Source organism: Drepanopeziza brunnea (genome assembly GCF_022702325.1).
Source record: "Drepanopeziza brunnea f. sp. 'multigermtubi' strain 214-2 chromosome Unknown ctg5, whole genome shotgun sequence".
Lineage (NCBI taxonomy): Eukaryota > Fungi > Ascomycota > Leotiomycetes > Helotiales > Drepanopezizaceae > Drepanopeziza > Drepanopeziza brunnea.
The window spans coordinates 1778687-1798288 of record NW_027094068.1 but is presented as its reverse complement, the minus strand read 5'-3'; the positions used below and the strand labels follow the sequence as shown (position 1 = coordinate 1798288).

The following is a 19602-nucleotide window of genomic DNA, read 5'->3' as shown; positions in this document are numbered from 1 at the left end:
TATTTAAGCAATGTAAGCTTCCTATCCTGGCTCTTAAACAGGCACATATAGACATGATTGCATTCGGTGGAATGAGGCTTCTCCTAGCGGGGTTTCGTTTCCTATCAACAACTGCGGGCCAAACAATTGCCTTTGATCACTTCAACGCCAGGTCCATCTATCGCAAGCAGACTATCATCGCTCCTGCCTTCTTTGCAACGTTTCCGACGACCACAAGATAGTTTCTGTGCATTCCGATTAGTCATTTTCTGACATACATGTTTCTCGCTCTTCGTACAGTCCGCCGAAGGGCAACTTTTTCTGGAACATAACCTCTCAACAGATAGCCGGAACAGTTCAGGCGACGCATGCTTATCTCTTCTACCGACAAATGGTCAAGGGATTAAGCGTCAAGCCAAGGGATCGAGATGCTGTCTCAGCGCTGATCTTGCGCTAGTGACGTTAGCTTACCTGCAGACTTTCAGCTGTGTTTCTTCCTGACCGAGTTGAACGAGGCATCGGCATACCATATCTGGAGAGGGGACTGGGAAAAGGTACCAGGGAGCGAGGCTCAATACCCACCCATCCACCCATCCATCCACCCATCCATGCGCAGGAGAAGGAGTAAATTGACACTGAGGTGTCTCCTCCCAACGCGGCATCAACACGGAGGCTGAGACCCACAGATTCGCGAGCGAGACATACGGAATCCAAAGATCTATCCCTCCATGGGGGTGGGGGCGTCGATGATTATCGGACGAGCAGGCAGGGGATCTTCTGCAGTCAGTACGTGCCTCTCTTGGCGGGTGCTATAGCTTTACTTATTCAGAACTGCATGGATCCACAAAAAAGAGCCGCCTTTCGAGACGGTAGCCGTTTTTGCAAATCCTTGACCCCTCATAACATGTAGGAATACTAACTCCGAAATTTCTGGCTTGGTATCTCGCGGTAAATCACACTCCATGTCGGCTTGCATAATAAAGTCAGCTATTTGGAATACGGCTGAGCAAGGAGCGAAACAACCTCTCGGGTTCTGAGCGCAGCTTTTTTCATAGATGCCAAAGATTCAGAATCATATACCTACATACCATCCGTAAAAGCTACCGCTATCACTCGCTCCTCGTACCCACCTCTTCCCATCCTCATATCTAACAGTCCATCAGGCAAACGCTCGCGGCGGTAAAATTTGTAAGCGGGCATATCTCAACATCATCAAACCAATTCCAATTCTTCAAGAGAACGAGTCCTTTGTCCGAGAGTGGAGAGGAGTTTTTCCGTGAAGACCCGACGAACAGTCGAGACCGAACGGCTATCATCTCACTATCTTTGCCACGGATTGAACCGCGTCCAGTTATCTGCACTGGAGATAGCTAGCTGACGACAGAGAGGACGGAAGGCGTTGCGGAGATTCGGTAGTGTGTAAGAAAAGTATCAATATATGCGTGAGATGACTGCTAGCGGCAGGTGAGACGGAAAGAACGCCATTCGAAGCTCAACCCAGGGCGAGTACTCTTCAGGCTCGGATTCCGTACGGCTGTCCAATAGACGGCAACACCCTATGTCATATCCTGTGAAGATAGAACATCCCTTATCTTCGCCCCGCGGTTGGAGAGGCTATAACCTCATCATACCCCCTCCCGTACCGAGAGCAAGGCGTTAAACCACCACATGTTCAGTCAATATGCAGTCACCAGTGATACTGTTCGGCGACCAAACAGTCGAAACACTGGTTTGCATCCGGTCTCTCATTGAGCGTTCAAACCGATCGGCTCTCCTCCACAGGTTCCTCGAAGATGCAACAAAGGTGGTGAAGCGCGAGGTGCAAGGCCTCAACCTAGATGCACAGGTCAGCCAATGCCCCCCCCCCAAAAAAAATATGGATGTCTTAAGGATAGGGATGGCTTGTCTAGATGAGCAACCCTAGATGATCTTTCGATCTCAGAGACTTTGGAAGGAAGCAGTGCTAACTTTCCGAGCAGAGTCGCTTCTTTTCCTTCACCAACCTGCTCGACCTCGCAGAACGTTTCAGCAAACTGGGCCATCCAGATGACCTTGTTGCTACGGTGCTTATGGCCGTTGCCCAGCTGGGAGAACTTATACTGTAAGTTCTCTTAGTTACCTTTGCTACCCACCAAGTGTGCCTGCTAATACCGTGTAACAGACATTGTCAATCCGATTCATCAATCCTTAATAACCCAAAAGCCGTGATCGTCGGCTTGTGCACTGGTGTTCTACCCGCAGCAGTCTGTGCGTCTTCTCGAGGGCTGGACGATGTGCTTGATCTTGGGACCAAAGTGATTTCACTTGCCTTCCAACTCGCGGTCGATATTGGCCGCCGCTCCGAGGCAATCGAAGCTGGCTTTGGCCATTGGGGATATTCCATCCTGAACGTTCCAATAGATACCCTAGAGAAGGTCATCGAAAAGTTCCATGTCGAGAAGGTAACATCCGATGCCAGGAAGCTTGGGAAAGTAGGGCTAACCATGGAAAATCAGGGCATCCCTACTCACAAGCACGCATACCTGAGCGTTGTCTCCGAGGGATGGGCAACCGTCAGCGGACCACCCTCTCTACTCCAAGAGCTGTTCGCTTATTCCGAAGTCTTTACCAATGCGCCAAAGTTGTTACTCCCGTTCGGGGCCGCGGCACATGCCCCTCATCTTCCTCCATCAGATATCGATGGCCTCCTTGAGGCGAGCGGCATAGGTGATGATTTCATTCGCTCGAGTTCAAAGCTCATGTCTACGAGTACCTGTCTTCCATACTATGCAAAGACTCTGCGGCAGCTGTTCAAGGGTGCTCTTGACGATACCATGCAACGCCAGTTGCGACTAAGTGGCACAGTCCAAGGAGTCTTAGAACAGCTGCCCAGAAGCGAAAAGGCTGTCCGGTTGATTTCTATCGGGCCCCTAGGACACACAGGTATGGTACAACGTGCTTTGAAACGAGCGGGAAGGACCGTCGAATTGGTGCAACTGCCACCATGCCCGGCGGACCAACCTGCCCCTTCTGTTCCCAATGGTCCCAACCCCGAGCACATCGCCATTGTTGGCATGAGCGGCAGATTCCCTGGTTCGGAAAGCATTGCCGAGTTCTGGCAATCTCTTCTTGACCAGAAAGAGTTCCACAGCAAAGTGAGCAGGCCCCCCTTTCCACGCTACCCGACCGAATGCTGATGTTGGTTGCCAGATTCCATCCTCAAGATTCGATATTGATGCGCATTTTGATGCAGACGGCAAAGTGAAGAACGCAAGTTCTGTGCCATATGGCAACTTCTTGGAGAACCCCGGACTCTTTGATCATCGAATGTTCAAGGTCTCACCTCGGGAGGCGCTGCAGATGGATCCCCTCCAGAGACTGTCCCTCATGTGTGCCTACGAAGCTCTCGAAATGGCAGGTTATAGCCCGAACAGGACGATGTCTACGCAGACCAGTCGAATTGCTACCTTCTTCGGTCAAGCTTGTGACGATTATCGGGACACCAATATCAACGAAGGCGTTGATGTTTATTTCGTACCCGCGCTTCAACGAGCATTTGTACCTGGTCGGCTTCATTACCATTTCGGATTCGGCGGTCCAAATTACAGCGTGGACAGTGCCTGCGCTTCGAGTCTGTCTGCGGTAGTCCTAGGAATGATGAATCTACTCAGCAACAAGTGCGACATGGCGATTGCTGGAGGCGGTTCGATCCTTTCAAATCCTGCAGGTAAGGAACTAGGATCTCCTTCGAGAAAATTCTTTCTTCTGTTGATGGCTTTTGGGGTGGTGGTCAAGACGAAGCTCGCACCGTCCGCCAAGGCTCCAACATTTGAACCCCTGCATTATAATTATTAGCCGAGACTAATACAATTCCCGTATAACTAGTTTATGCAGGTCTGAGCAGAGGCTCTTTTCTCTCGACAACTGGATCTTGCAAGACCTTCCAGGACAGTGCGGATGGATATTGTCGAGGTGAAGGCCTTGGCGTTGTGGTGATGAAGAGATTGGAAGACGCTCTGGCTGACAACGACAACGTTCTCGCTGTCATCCGAGGTGCAGTCCGCAACTCGTCCGCAGATTCCATCTCCAGTAAGTACAAACCCTCACAGTTTCTCCTCGATATCCCCATGGTGTATGGAAAGCCTCCGTGCATTACGTTGTGAAGAAAGTATGGCTGATCAGTCCGAAGTCACGCATCCTAGTACAAATGCGCAGCAGTCTCTCTATAACACATTATTGAGCCAACTCAACGTAAAGACCGAAGATATCGGGTTCGTGGAAATGCAGTAAGTCGAATGCCTCCCCTACATCCTCTTGGCCCGCCCAGAACCTCGCTTCGAGCCTGGTTCTCTCTTCTCTGTCGACACGTTATCAATATCGTGGAAACATGCTAAGAAAGCACTAGTGGTACCGCTACCCAGGCTGGTGACATGGCAGAAATGTCAGGTGTTGCTGCCGTCTTTGGTAAGAACAGGAAACCTGACAATCCTTTGTATGTGGGAGCCGTCAAAGCGAACATCGGCCACGGTGAGGCCTCAGCTGGCTTGGCCTCCCTGATAAAATCTATCATGATCCTGAGAGAGCGCAAGATCCCGGGGCAGCCGATTCCTGCAGCCGGACAGTTCGTTTTCAACCGAAATTACCTGTCACTCCAAGGCATGGCTGGTATTTGTATTGCCGAACAACACCAGGCCTTCCGGGCACCTAAAAATGGCGGAAAACGAAAGATCCTGCTTAACAACTTCGATGCTGCTGTGAGTTGATCCCAGAACCACAAAATTTGATCGTTGGCTAATGTCGCGAAAGGGCGGCAATGTGAGCTTGATCCTCGAAGAATATGCAGAGGCGTCTGTTATTGGCAGCGGCCAAAGCCAGGATCCACGAAAACACCATGTTGTGGCCATTTCCGGTCACACTGCTGGCTCGTACACGGCCAACAAGAAGGCACTGCTAGAGTACCTTCGCCGAAAACCCGCGACTTCTCTGGCGGATCTGGCCTACACCACCACTGCTCGTCGTATGCATCACCCGTACCGCAATGCATACACTGTCGCCTCGGTCGCAAAACTCATAGAAAGCTTATCACAGGAGGGCGATGTCTCGTACATTCCAGAGTCAAAGTCAAAGACAAAATCCAATGTTGTCTTTGCGTTCACTGGCCAGGGCCACAAATGCCGTACCATGGGCAGCGATCTATACAAGTCGTCTCGGAGCTTCAAGCTGTCAATTCAGTCATATCAACGCCTGTGCGAGGGTTACGGCTTTGACTCATTCATCGGGCTTGTGAGCGGCGACATTCCCAGCGGCTTTGTCCCTACCGCAGCTCAGACTCAACTTGCAACCGTAGCGGTGGAGCTTGCCCTTGCCTCATTGTGGCAGGAGTACGGGATCAAGCCTACTCATGTCATTGGGCACAGCCTGGGCGAATTCGCTGCCCTGTGCGCAGCCGGTGTACTTTCAGTTGACGATACGCTCTATCTTGTCGGTACAAGAGCACATCTGCTTCAAGAGAGTGCGCAACGGAACACGCATGCTATGCTAGCTGTTGGCATGTCCAAGGATGACAGCGTGCTGAAGCTCAAAGACTTTGCTTCATGCGAGGTAGCTTGTATCAACACACCGTCGTCCACTGTCGTCAGTGGACCAATCGGCCAGATCGAAGCTCTCAAGTCCAGTCTGAAAGGTCTAGGAGTAACAGCCACGCAGCTCGATACGCCTTATGCATTCCACAGTCAGCAGGTCGATCCAATCCTTTCCACCTTTGTGTCACGTGCCACACAGGTCCGATTCTCTAAGCCGGCCATTCCCGTTGCGTCTACCTTGCGAGGCCTGCTGGTCACTGAGGAAGGAACCTTCGATTCCAAGTATCTTGGCCTTCAAGCGCGTGAACCCGTCAACTTTGTTGGAGCTTTGGGTACGCTTCGCTCTCTTGATGGTGATAGCACTGTCTGGATTGAGTGTGGCCCCCATCCTGTCTGTTTGGGACTCGTCAAGTCCACGCTGGATGTGCCTCAGTCTAGACTTCTTCCATCCTTGCAATCCGGGCAAGATGATTGGAAGGTTCTCTCGTCTACTCTCGCCTTTTTACATACCAAGCAACAGACTGTCGACTGGACACGCTTCCACCAGGAGCACATAGCCCACCTGAAGTTGCTGGATCTACCCGCTTATGCCTTTGAGCTCAGAGATTTCTGGACGCCTTTCAAGGACCATGGCGCCACGCTCGGCTCTCAAGGTGCCAAGCCTGCTGTTCAGGAGAAGGGGATCCGCAGCTTATTGAATAGCTCTATCCAGAGTCTTCAGGATGAAGTCGTCTCCGATAAAAAATCGACTTTCAATTTTTCATCGTCAATCTTGGAGCCAAGCTTGTCGGCCGCAATGGCGGGGCATATCGTAGACGGCAACCCTATCTGTCCTACCAGTGTGTTCCTTGACATGGCCCTGAGTGCCGCTCGGTACGTCGTGCAACATACGAATCCGGGATCAAAGGCTCCAACCTTCTCGGTCGAGCATCTTGATATCACCGGCCCACTGGTGCTGTCTGGCAGTGACGACCAGAAAGTCCTCGTCACAGCCACCCAGATGAGCACTTCCAAGGACTCCGTCACTGTGACTTTCTCTTCACAGTTAGGGACTTCAAGGAAGCTGGAGCATGGGAAGTGCACCGTTCAGATCGCAGACCCCCAAACCTGGACATCAACCTGGCGCAAGAGCAGCTCTCTCGTGAAGCTTGCTAAACAGGGTCTTCTGAACGCCAGAGACAACCACAGCCTTTCCAAGTCCATCGTCTACAAGCTCTTTTCCCAGCTGGTGCGATACAATTCGCGCTACCAAGCAATGAGCGAGGTCACTGTCTCCAACGATTTTAGCCAAGGTGTTTCTCGGATCACATTGGACGCAGACTCCGAGAACAGCAACTTCATGTTCAGTCCGTACTGGCTTGACGCACTTGTGCATCTCGCCGGCTTTCAAGTCAACTGCAATCCAGACAAGCCTGAGAACGTGCTGTGGGTGTCGACTGGTTTTGAGAGCTTGAACCTGATGCGCGATCGACTAAGCTCTGGAAAGTCGTATACGAACTACATTTGTTTCAACACCCCCGAGCCTGGAGAAGATAACATCATCGGCGACGCTTACATATTCGATGGCGAGACAACTGTCGGGGTGGTAAGCGGTATTGCCTTCCATCGACTCGAGCGGTCCGCATTTGCCGCTTTGATTAGGTCCTCCGCTGGTCCCGCCGCGCCCCGGCCAGTGGCAAAGCCTGCAAAAACACCAGAGCCCGCAGCCCCGATCAAGAAAGTCGTGATCGAGCCATCAATTGAGGAGCCCGTTACGAGTGCAGCAGATGAGTAAGTATTGGGGAGTCCATCTTTTTTTTTTTTTTTTTTTCCTTTCTTTGCGATATCTCGAAGTCTTCTAGAAAGTCATCTCTTCCTCGTCCTGATGCGAAAAATTGCTGACTCTCTCGTAACTTAGACTGGAAGCAATTCTCAGCACGATCGCCAAAGAAACAGGTGTCGACCGCTCCGAGATCGACGACTCTACCGTTTTCGCAGACCTGGGGGTTGACTCGTTAATGTCCATCACCATAAGCGATGTGCTTTTGAAGGATTACGACATAACGATTCCAAGTGCCTTCTTTCAGGAGCACCATTCCGTCGCCGAAGTCCGGAAAGCCCTTGGACAGGTAGAGACCGAAGATGGTACGGAAGGGTCGTGGGAGAATGACGTGTTCTCTTCGTCGGAAGAAGGGGCAGATAGATGCGAGACGCCATCGTCGTTGAATGCGCATTCGCCGAGTGATATAAACCATGTCACATTCGACACCAAGGACATCGTCATTGCAGAGAAGAAGACCAGCCCCAAGCCCGATCTGGCTACACTCTATCACAGCAGAGCAGTCTTGATCCATGGGAGGAAACGTTCCACAGAGACTCCGTTGTTTCTGATCACCGATGGCGCTGGGAGTGCAGCGGCATATCGTAAGTATACATCGCCCTTAATCCGATTTTCTCCTCGGATCAAGTCAAAGCTAATTGCCCTGAAGTCCATTTGCCTAGTTTACCCAAGGGTCGCCCCGTTTACGCCTTGGAATCACCATTCCTTCAGGACCCTGCAGCCTTTCAATGCAGCGTCGAAGAAGTGAGCACCCTGTACCTCGCAGCCTTGCGAAACGTCCAGCCGCAGGGCCCCTATCTATTAGGTGGTTGGTCAGCCGGTGCCGTGTTCGCGTACGAGGTCAGTGGCCGTCTTCTCGACGCCGGCGAGACCATTCTCGGACTCATCATGCTCGATATGCGAGTACCCGCTCCCCTCCCCCACCAGCCCGAAATCAGCATGGAGCTTCTGGAGGCGAGCGGGATGACGGCCGGCATCAACCGCAGCCAAGGCGGCACCGCCATCATGGGCCCGATGCCTCTCCGTCTCAAGCAGCACCTCCTCAGCGTCTGCCGCGCCCTGGTCAAGTACAACCCGCGCCCCATGACCTCGGACCGACGGCCCAACAAGACGTTCATGATCTGGGCCCGGCTGGGCCTCTCCGAAGTTATGGACGACAAGCCGGCGGACGAGGCGGTCCAGGTGGACGAGAAAACCAAGCAGTGGTTCTTTGGCGGCGGGGAGGGCGACGGGAACGCGATGCAGAACGCCGGCGCGGGCATGATGGGCTGGTTCTACGCGAAACGGACCTCCTTTGGGTCGAACGGCTGGGAGAAGCTCGTCGGACAAGAGCTCAAGACGTGGGTTGTCGATGCCGACCACTTCAGCATGGTGGCTATGCCGACGGCGTTGGCCACCGGAGGGCATATCCGGGAGGCTGTCGATGAGGCTTGCGCATGAAGTCTTTTTTTCTTCTTTTCTTTTCTATTCTAGACTGGCTGTCTCATGCGGATGCGTGCTCTCCGTTTCCTCTCCTCTCCGTCTTCCTTCTTACGGAGGATCACTACTATCATCTTCTTTATATTCAGCTCGGGTGCACGGTACCTTTCTCTTCAAACAAAGCGAAATGACCTCCCAGAACTATTATTGTTTTTTTTTTTTTTTTTTTTTTCTCATGGGGTTTCGGTGTGGACTCAACCTACAGGTGCGGGTTGCACAGTTTGACGACGTTCAGTAGTACATCCTGCCTCAGGCCTCAGGGTAGCTAGTTACTTGGCTAGTTAGATAGTTAGATAGATGAATTGATACGCTCTCTCGTTTCTGCAATCTATTATCCACGCTCGTTTACGATTTCCTATCTCTACCTCGTTGTTTGTGGGTTCTTGGTGGCATTGTTTCGGGTCTGAGGATTGTGTGTTGTGTGGTGTTTGAGCCTGATGATATCTGTAGATAATTAGGTAGGTAGGTAGCTGTTCTGGCTGGCTATGATTTATCTATTAATCCTTTTTGCGAAAACTTGAAATAATGATGGTGATGGTGATAGCATACGTGACGACTCGTATTCGATTAATTAGCTGATGGGATGGACGGATGAACGGATGGATGGATGGTGGAATTGGATCGGTTAAAAGGAAGGGCGCATGAGCGGGAGATATGTCGCTACGCTTATGTTATACAGAGAGAGAGGGGGGAAGAGAAAGATTGATGGATAAATGGATAAATTCGCCAGATGGATATGGATAGCTGGAAGTGGAATCGGAATTGGAATTGGAATTGGAAGCCACATCGCCGTATATGGCCTCGTCTGCGCAATTGACACCTACCCAGCGCCGCTCATCGTTGTTTTTCTAACAAGAGTGCGAAAGTATCGAGCATGGAACGTTGACCAACTCATGTACGGAGGATTATCTGAGCTGAGCTGAGCAGAGCAGAGCAGAGGAGCGTAGCCGAGGTTGATAGTGATAGTGATAGTGATAGAGATAGTAGATTCGATAATATCCCGTAGCGGGAGGGGAGATTTTTGATCTGATACGCGCTATTGAGAAAAAGAAAGAAGTTTTCGGATTTCTTCTCGTGCTAAGTAAGGGGAGTACCTACCTACCTACTCGATGTTTCCAGAGGTCTGAACCACGGAAAAAGAGGGTCAGGGGTTTGGTTTGACAGGGCGAAGCAACCAATTGCCAACAGGAGCGGACAGGAGCGCTGAGATGGTACGGTAGATGGAGGACTTTACCGCCCAGATGACGGACTACCTACCCTTCTCTTCCCGGGGCTCAGACTTTGGGCACTTCGTAAGTATAGGGTCGGGTATCACATCAAAAGTGAAAGGTCCGGTGGGCTGTCGATAGGTAGGTCTGTCCACATTGTCGAGCCGAGCCGAGCCGAGCCCGCGGTCGAATAAACGGTCGACCAAAACGCACCATACGGAGGGAAGCGAAGCGAAGCAAAAAAAAGCAAAGCAAAGCAAAGCTAATTCCCCTCCCTACCTACTCATAAATACCTAGTAAACACATACAAAAAAGCCAAGCCAGACAGCAATTAACCTCTGTACGTTCATTCCCCCCTCTTCCCTCCTCTCCTTTTCTTTTACCACCCTCTCGTCTACCGTAGTGTGGAAATATGCAGCAGTCCCGGCCCCGTACGTACGGTACGGTACGTCCGCACGTCTCACATTCACGGCTCGCACTACACTGCCCGCATCAATGCCCGCATTACATTCCCATTCCCGAATACCTACCTACCTACGGTACTCCCCTAGGTATCTCCTTTTCCATTCGGGTAAGGCCTTCTCCCCTCCTTTCCAACCAAACTTAAACCTCCTCACATAGACCTTTGTCTCAGCTACGCCGTACAATCCCACCAATCACTCACTCACTTACTTTTCCCTCATCCTCCTCCCCCTCCCCCTCCTCTTCCTCTTCCTCTTCATACAACCACAACTACCAATATCATCATCCAATAGTAATAATCACAATGGAAACAATAAGAATGATAGTGATCATGATAAGAAGGGTTCGAAAACCACAACTACTAATTTTACCAATTCGATACTGAAAATAAAAATCTATATAATGAAGACAACAAAAGATGATAACAGAAAAAGATTTCAGAGCCTGCATGGCATGGTAGTGAATATGTTCGAAAAGAGTCGTGTGTATGTGATGGGATGGGATGTGATGATTGCGTGCCAGCGCTCTTTCTCTCGTTCATGTACCGTTGTATCACTTTCAATCGTAAACATAAAAAAAAAAAAAAAAAAAAAAAAAATTACTGGAACATCTCCGCTCCGAACTCCCAGACCACATACTCCCACATCATTACCCCCGAAAGATCGGGGACGAAACCGCAGCCGGCCCATGGCTCAAGGTGATCCACCTACCATCGCCGCCGCGTCGTCAATGATTCCACCACCACCCTGCTGCTGCTGCTGCTGCGGCTGCGGCTGCGCCTGACGCTCGCGCCGTTTCCTCGCAGCAGCAGCAGTCGCGACAGTCGACTTCCCCGAGCGGATGACCTCAGAGACGAAGCTGTCCATGCGGGCGATGTCTTGATTGTCGATGGGGATGGAGCGCTGGGCGCGGATCTGCTGGATCAGGCGGGCGGTGGAATCCAAGAGTAGCATGTCGCGCTCGGCGGCGGGCTGGAGGGGGTCTAGGAGGATGTTGCCCATGATGGTCAGGATGGCTTTGAGAGGGTAGAAGACGACGATCCTGTAGGGGGGAAGGTGGGTGGTTAGCGAGGATGCTGGTGGTGGTGGTGGTGGTGGAGGAGGAGGAGGAGGAAAGAGGGGGGGAGATAGGTGGGAGCTGAGAGAAGGGGAAGGGAGAGGGAGGAGGGCATGGGAGGGGTGTTGAGGGTTGGAAGAGGGGTTGAGGGTTGAAAGAAGAAGGGTTGAGCGTTGAATGAAGGTTTAAAGCATCGATTCCATGGGTTGTCTCACCAGAATGTTGTGCTTAAAAGTGCATGGGATGCGACGCGGAGGTATTCCAAGCTGGCTCGGCTCGCTTCGACAGATAATGCCTGACTGGAGCTGATGCCAAGGCCTGGATTTACCAGATTGACACCATCACCGGCGCTCCAAGCGAAGGATCGACTGGTGATACCGTGGATAGTCGCCATGAGATGACTTGAGCAGGTATATGATTAGCAATCGACTTGTATCAAAGATGATATCGGGTTGGAGAGAAGAGGAGAGCCATGGTTTTACGATGTAACGAGACCCTTGGATAATAGCCCACAGAGCGATAAGGAGAACTCACTGGTATTCTAAATGAATCATAATAATGTGCATCTTCTGGGTAGAATCCATATCGGGCGTGAATCCATGGCCATCATCACTAGAGGATAGTGTGGGCCGGTAGCTAAGGGGTATCGAGAGTCGCCACTCCTCGAGATCGCCATCAAGCTCTCGGACGATCCGCAGGAGCTCCGAGTTGGAAAGCTTCTGTACTTGGTTGAATAACAGCTTGCAGGTACGCGATTTGATGATGCTCAATCTGAGGTCCCCTGGAAATAGAGTGATGGCAGTCACGAGCGCCGCATCAAAGTCGCCTTCTTCGTAGAGCAGATCTGCGTAGCCAGGTGGCAGGGTGAGATCACACTGCTCGTCGTCGATACAGGGCGGCTCCCCGGTGCGTAACGCAATGATCTTGTCGAAGGTGTAACAGAGCCAGAACAGCTTCCGCAGATGCTCTCGGGTTCGCCGACCCAGGTCGGTCCCGCTAAGCCTTCTGGTGGGCGGTTGTGGTTCCTGTGGATAGAGGTGCCCGCCCAGCATGAACAGGAGACGGCACGCAACGGCGTGGCACATGGTCGCCGCTTTCAGATTCCCAGAAAAGAGTTTCTGCATGCATTGCATAACATAGAATTGAAGTTCGACGATGCTGGTTTCTAGGCTAGTCAAGCCCATCAGTGAATCTGCTTGCCTCGCACAAGCGTCACCGTCGAAGACACCGCTTGATCTAGGTCCCCAAGGCATATGGGACATGATGGATAGAAATGCAAAGACGCACGCACTGGAGATGGCTGAGTTGCCGTCTCGTGTGTAGGCGGAGTTGATCGTATCTTGGAAGAGGACCGTGTCGACGATTGGGAAGACCAGACGGAACGGAGTCGAGCGGAATAGCTGCAGGTATAGCTCTGCTATTTTCTTCTCGGGGAGCTCGGTGAGGTTTTCACTAGTTGTCAACCGTGGATGGCGCGGCGGCGGGTCTATCTGCCATGGTGGTCCCCCTGATGGGATAGGAGAGAGCAAGTCCAGTATGGCGCTTTCCCCAGCCCATCTCCGAATCCAATCACGACTGTCTGTCGCGAGAAGAGGACTTTCGGCCCAGGCCCATCCCCGGCTGCTCTCTGCTGGCGAAAGAGTGACTGGTGACCGGTGATGCTCCTGGAAACAAGAGCTTGGTGGTGAAGGGAGCGGGTAACATACACTTCCTGGCGGTGGAAGAGGAAGTGGAAGTGGAAGTTGAAGTGGACTTGGTCCTAAGTATGCGGGCCCGGATACATCGAACGACGGCTGCGTGGAAGCGCGAGGCGACGTTGGCCATGGCAATGGCACCGTCTCATCCGCCACTGCCCACCCTGACGCAGATGATTTCCGAGTGGCGGATGCTTTTGAGACCCTATAGATCGTCAGTACCAGAGCAGCGGAAGCGGTTACAGGACGTTATTCTTTCCGGACAGATTGACAGGGGGAGATGATCCACGACTCTCCAACCGTCTAGTCTAGTAAGCGCACTATGATAGACGTAGAGCACTAAGATAGACAGAGAGTTCCAGAAGTTTACACGCGGTACATTCATTCATTCATTCAATCATTCGTTCATTCGTTCATTCATTCCTCCACTCATTCATTCGTTTACTCGGGAAACTCCCATTCCAACTCACCGATTGTTGTTTTTCGGCCGCTCTCTCTCGGCTGCCCTTTTGCCGACGCCACGCTCAAAGGTGCAAGCGAGGCCTTGGTGACTGCACCACTAGATGGATGAAGGCGGAAGTCAGTACTATTTACTATTGCAATTGCTACTGTCCTTTTTGCCGGAACAGCCTTAAAGCGCGTTGGCGTTCGCGTTTAGAAAATGCTTTTTTCAAGGATGTGGAGGTCCCAGATGCCCGATGCCCGATGCCAGATGTCAGACGCCAGACGCCAGATGCCCAGATGCCAGATGCTCTGATCCGATCCCATAACTGACTGACTGACTGACTGACTGACTGACTGACTGACTGACTGACTGACTGACTGACTGACTGACTGACTGATTGATTGACTGACTGACTGACTGACTGATTGACCGACCGATTGACTGACCGACCGACGGACCGACCGACCGACCGACCGACCGACTCCTCTCCGTAAATAAAAAACTAAATATCTTACGTCACAGTTGGGCAGCGCTCCGTCGCAATGGATCTTTCGCGCATGGCACGTATCGCAAGCCCTCTTCCTCCCCCCCCTGCCCATCGTGGTACCCGCGTGCCGAACGAATAATGCTGTTAAGGTCCTTGCGCAACGAGACGGTTGGACTAGCAATTTTCATAGAGAGTAACCGATGGAGTTGTAAGAGTGTAGTATAGGTGTTTTCGATTGTTGCACAGGTGACCGCTGCAGACGCGACGGCCGGCCGACGTTGAAAAACAACAAACGAAAATTCCAGTTGGATACCGATGACAAAGCGGAACGGACGGGAAGACCCTTATTAGGAGAAGCAATAATCAAGGTAATGTTGAGAAGTAATATTGGCTGCATGTCGAGGGATTAGGGACTTCAACCCGTCATGATATATCCGGGTCGTGATCGTCGCGGTTCGGGTGATTCTCATGCAGCCGTCCGATAGATAGACTACCGCACGCATCACGTGATGCCCCTTGCATCCCGTATTCTCTTCGAAATGAAATGTTTCGATTCGTCTCGCGAGATATCTTCCACTTACCACTGACCACCGACCACCGACTACCAACTGAGCCTAGCATGCTTCCAAATCGATTTTATATTACACCATCATCAGTTGCGACCAAGAAGTCACTACTATGGGTCCGGAGACGGGGATTGGATGGAGCATCTCAATCAATATTAGACTGCAAGCTCAACAACAACCCACTTGATAAGATGATTCTAGATTAACCGATTTTTGGCCATAGCAAATCTCCGTAATTCCAGACGCCGCACGAAAACCACGACTCCAAATTAACTGGTCGATCAAGGGCAACAGGCGCGATATATCCGAGCAAGGTAGGCGCAGCAAAGCGGCAGAAGAGTCCCAAGAAAGGAACATGATCCGGAGTCTGCGCGACCGACGTATACGACGGCACTGAGCGTCTATTACCGCATCAATGTTCCCGGGAAGATCTCAAGCTCAAGAAGGGGGCCACCTCCGCCATTTTCTGCAGATTTGGGAAAGGAGTATATCGGCAGCAGTATCAGTATCACGACCAGCCACCCCATCATGGCCAAACTTCAACAACTCTCCTTCCTGATGTGCGCAGTGGTGCATCTCGTTGCCGGTGTTCCCTTCTTGAAAGCCTCCAATTCAGGTGGTACTGGGAGGGTGGACACGCACATTCACGCGATACCCTTATCTTATTCCAAGGTGCTGGTCGCCGCAGGCCTAACCGATATCCCAACATGGTCTCTATCGGCCACTAAGAGCTTCTTGCAAGAGACCGGGGCCTCGATAGGTATGTAGAGAACAGAACATCCACCCCATGAGTGAGAGTCGTGATGGACTGACGCGAGCGACCACCGCAGGCATCCTGTCGATTTCCGCACCTGGAGTCTCGGTCGTGGGCGTGGGCGACGAGGCGAGAAGTCTGGCGCGCAGCTTAAATGTCGAGATGGCATCCTATCTGTCCGATAAGAACTCGACCGCGGCCAAGCTCGGCTTCTTCGGGACCCTCCCAGACTGGCAGGACGTCGAGGGCACGCTCGCCGAGCTCGATTACCTCTACACCGAGCAGAAGCTGTGCAACGGCGTCGCCATCTTCACAACGTATGGCGGGAAGCTCCTCGGCGATCCCGCGTACGCACCCATCTGGGCTCGGCTGCAGAAGTACAAGGCCCTGATCTTCATCCACCCCGCTGGGTTAGATGTCGTACCGCAACTTATCGGCCCAGGCCTGCCCCAATACGTGATCGACTTCCTCTGTGAGTAATGGGAGAATCTTAACACCTACCGCAAGCCTTGGCCGATCGATGGATCGCGAGTAGCAACTGCTGACACTCGTGCTTCCAATGCTAGGGACCACCACCCGCACCGCGACGGACCTCGTCATGACCGGGACTCTGTCCGCAGCGCCCGACGTCGACGTGATTCTCGCCCACGCTGGCGGCGCGCTCCCCTACGCGGGAACCCGTGCTATCGCATCCCTCCTCGCGCCCTCGGTCGCGGATCTCGTGCCCATCGACATCGCCGAGGCGCAGAGGCAGTTCGGCCGCTTCTACTACGACACGGCGCTCAGCACCAGCACGGCGCAGCTCGACGGCATGCTGGATTTCGCCGGAGCAGCGCAAGTCGGCTTCGGCTCCGACTTTCCGTACGCGCCGACTCAGGTCGTCGACCGGGTCGCGGATGCCCTGAAGCAATTCCAGCTCCTGAATCCGCGAGGGCCGCTGTTGTGAGTCCTGGATTTGCTGCAGATGTTACATCCCAACGTTCCACTGCTATCTCACCCCTCTAATATTTGCACGTTAACCCTTGCTAACCTGTTCCCTTCATGCGAATTTCAGGGCGAATCCCGTCTTGCGACGTAACTCGCTAAAGCTGCTGAACAAGCATTCGCTTGGACGCTTGTTTAGGTGACCTAAGCGAATCCCAAGCCAAGCCAAGCCAAGCCAAAAGCGAAGAACTCTTCCATCATAACCACAAACAAAGAAACCCACGATTCTTTCATCCACCCCTCTTATCACACTCTGCTGTAAGAGATAGAGGAACATATGATGTTATATATAATTTCTATCTCAGTCCATAAAGCTAACCTTTGGGACATGTAATTTACTTAATTTCTCTCTCTTTTTTTCCCTACATACGAAGCTGTATAATGGAATGATGTTATATGTGATTTCTATCTCCATCCATGTGTAATCCATGTCCCAAAGGTAAGCTTTCGTAATCTCTTTCCCCTAATCAGATAAGTCACAGCAGGATAAACTCTCTACGGATTTACCTCTTTTCCAATTCCCATCCCTCCCTACTCGTGCCCCATGAAGTCTGTCCGCCAAGGCGAAAATCTTGGAGACGCAACGGTGCGCTGGAGTGCCTTTTCAGTACCGGAGAGTCCTGCAACTTTGGGAGTAATTTTGGGCGATTTTAGCCTTGGCGGACAGACTTCTTGGCCGCACGGGTATCCATCTCCCTCCCCACCCCTCCCTCCAACCCCCCCCCCCCAAAAGCTATAAAACAAAATAAACTCCCTTCAAAACAATACTAATCCCCAGCCCAACCCAGCCCAGCCTATCTATCCCGATCCATAAATCCAAAAACCCATATAAAATCTCATCTCAAAAAAAAAAAAAAAAAAAGACCCTCTCACTGTTTACACTCTTATCTACCTCTTTCTTTACCGACCCCCGAATCCGCATCTCTCAATCTAGAAGCCGAAGCCGAGATCGGGTTCCGTCCCTGCCAATCAAAGAGCTGGAAGAGTCTCGTGATGAATAGATACGTAGATCAAGGCGCGAGATAAATGGATGAGAGGAAAATTATAGAGATAATTTTTATGTAATGGATTTCAGATTGAAAAAAAAAAAGGGGGTTATGATGCGTCGAGCCCCGTGTCTATGTGTTACTGATTAATGTAGGTACTGATATAGGTACTGATATAGGTGTATCAGTATGGGTGGTTGGATGAGGATAGGGTGGGGGGAGGAGAAGGAGAAGGAGAAGATAGAGGGAAGGAGACAGGCGTAAGAAGTGGAAGCCATCGAGCGATCTATTGCAGAGAGAGCGCAGGCAAGCAGGCAAGCGGGAAGGCAGATATTAAAGACAGGGATTAAAGACGGCTGTCTACTTTCCCCATGCATTTGCATTTGCATCGTATTGTATTATTAGTCAGCATGCAGCGCAACCTGGGATCGCCCAACTTCAGATTTTCGAATTCCGCTCGCCAAGAAAGACAATAATAGCAACAACAACAACGGATTCGAATCCACTTCATAGTGCAGGAATCCATCCGTCCATAATCCTATCCTTTGAACGGCCGACTACTGCTCCCCCCCGACATATCAGACGCCCGCAGCCCCTTCCTCTCATCACCACCATCCCCCTCATCACCGCCAGCAGCAGCAGGCATCTCGAAGCCATTCTCAGCCGCCGAGTGGTGATCTAGCTTCTCAGCCCGGGACGGCTGCTTGGAGAAGAAGCTGGTAGCCTTCCAGGCGGCGGGGCCGAAGACGGGACCCGGGTGGACGAGGACGAGGAGGAGCGAGGCGAGGCCGATCATGGCGCCCTCGAGGATCATGAAGAGGACCTCGGCGTTATCTTCGGGGGGGACGAAGCCTTCGCTGAGTTCTTGGATGCGGTAGGCGGAGCGGACGAGGATGAGGACCGCGGCGGTGAAGAAGCCTGTGTGGGAGAGGTGGGTGAGGTGGTTAACCAAATTATACATATATATATATATGTTGTTTGTGTGATTCAGACGGGAAGGGGTAAGGGAGGGGGATAGAGGTGGAGGTGTAGGTGTAGGTGTAGGTGAGGTGAGGGGTAGTTAAGGTGGGAGTTGGGAGCGGCACGACTTACCCAGCAACATCGGTTTGAACATCTTCTTTTCTCGCACCGAGACGAATCGCATGCTCCACGAGTTTCGACGTCGGACGACGCGGTACGCGAGGTCGACGGCGAGGACAATAAAGATGCTCAGACTGGCGACTTGCATCCCGAGGCCGGCGCGCAGCACGTTGATCGCGCGCTCGAGATTGGCCGGCGAGATGTTCTTGTCTTGGGTCCACCCCGCGCCGCCAGCCTGCAGCACAAGACAGATGATGTCCGTGGCGACGAAGATGATGGTGTAGAAGCGGAAGGGGATGACCGAGAGGTGGGTGCCGTAGATAATGACGATGCGGCCGAAGGAGAGGTAGATGGTGTAGCACAGGAAGGCCGGCGCGATGGTGACGGTGATGATGTATCTGGGAGCAAGGAGCAGGGCGGGTCAGTCCTATGGCAACAACGTCCTCTCCGTTACGAGGAGGAGGAGAAAAAAGTTGAAATTCTTAGAGGTGAGGTGGGTACGTACACGATGAACTGGTTTCCAAACGGATCATCGTGGAGCTTGGCGCGAGCGGCGTAGCCAACAATCTCCAGGATGAGTCCAAAGAATTGACCGGCCAGATGACTCCACGTCTTGTACTTGATCGAGAGCACCAGCTGAGCGAGGAGACATACACCGAACCATGCGGCAATGAAGACGTTACCGGCGACGTTGGGCAAGTATCCAATCTCCGACAACTCAACTGGGCAGGTAGCCAGCGTACAGTCACTGGTATCGGCCATCTCGAATTACTGCTGTTCGTCTCCGCTGACCGTCGCGCGATAGTCTAGCTCCTAGTTTAGTGTGTGGAATGATGATTCTGCAATATGGTCGACTGGCTGTACTTAGGAAGCAGATGGACGCAGAATAATCCGCTTCTCTGAGAGTTGAGGTGAGGTGAAGTAAGGAGAGAAAGACACACGGAAGGAAGAGGACGAATAACGCAATTGAATCGCAAACTGGGTTGACAAGATTCAGATAGAAGTTGCTAGCGCCTTGCTGCAGAGATACCCTGCCCCACAT

General features: G+C 52.1%; 4 protein-coding genes across 4 annotated transcripts; 2 read left to right on the top strand and 2 right to left on the bottom strand.

Moving 5' to 3' along the window:
• Window positions 1-1660: 1660 nt before the first annotated feature.
• Window positions 1661-8799, top strand: L3040_003839 (uncharacterized protein; the record flags this gene model as incomplete). The annotated part of the gene is made up of 11 exons (XM_066156556.1): window positions 1661-1825; window positions 1959-2080; window positions 2141-2420; window positions 2475-3113; window positions 3169-3685; window positions 3844-4047; window positions 4148-4244; window positions 4364-4712; window positions 4765-7310; window positions 7438-7943; window positions 8009-8799. The coding sequence occupies 11 exons, from the start codon at window positions 1661-1663 to the stop codon at window positions 8797-8799; spliced, it is 6216 nt and encodes a 2071-aa protein (XP_066012138.1).
• A 2401-nt stretch (window positions 8800-11200) lies between these two features.
• L3040_003838 (uncharacterized protein) lies at window positions 11201-14302 on the bottom strand (the record flags this gene model as incomplete). The annotated part of the gene is made up of 6 exons (XM_066156555.1): window positions 11201-11549; window positions 11780-11965; window positions 12099-13228; window positions 13400-13463; window positions 13729-13817; window positions 14219-14302. The coding sequence occupies 6 exons, from the start codon at window positions 14300-14302 to the stop codon at window positions 11201-11203; spliced, it is 1902 nt and encodes a 633-aa protein (XP_066012137.1).
• A 982-nt stretch (window positions 14303-15284) lies between these two features.
• On the top strand, window positions 15285-16456 carry L3040_003837 (uncharacterized protein; the record flags this gene model as incomplete). The annotated part of the gene is made up of 3 exons (XM_007294554.2): window positions 15285-15516; window positions 15587-15982; window positions 16077-16456. 3 exons carry the CDS (start codon window positions 15285-15287, stop codon window positions 16454-16456), a joined length of 1008 nt encoding a protein of 335 aa, XP_007294616.2.
• A 1562-nt stretch (window positions 16457-18018) lies between these two features.
• L3040_003836 (uncharacterized protein) lies at window positions 18019-19322 on the bottom strand (the record flags this gene model as incomplete). Its single annotated transcript, XM_007294555.1, has 3 exons — window positions 18019-18398; window positions 18573-18958; window positions 19066-19322. 3 exons carry the CDS (start codon window positions 19320-19322, stop codon window positions 18019-18021), a joined length of 1023 nt encoding a protein of 340 aa, XP_007294617.1.
• Between the last annotated feature and the right edge of the window lie 280 nt (window positions 19323-19602).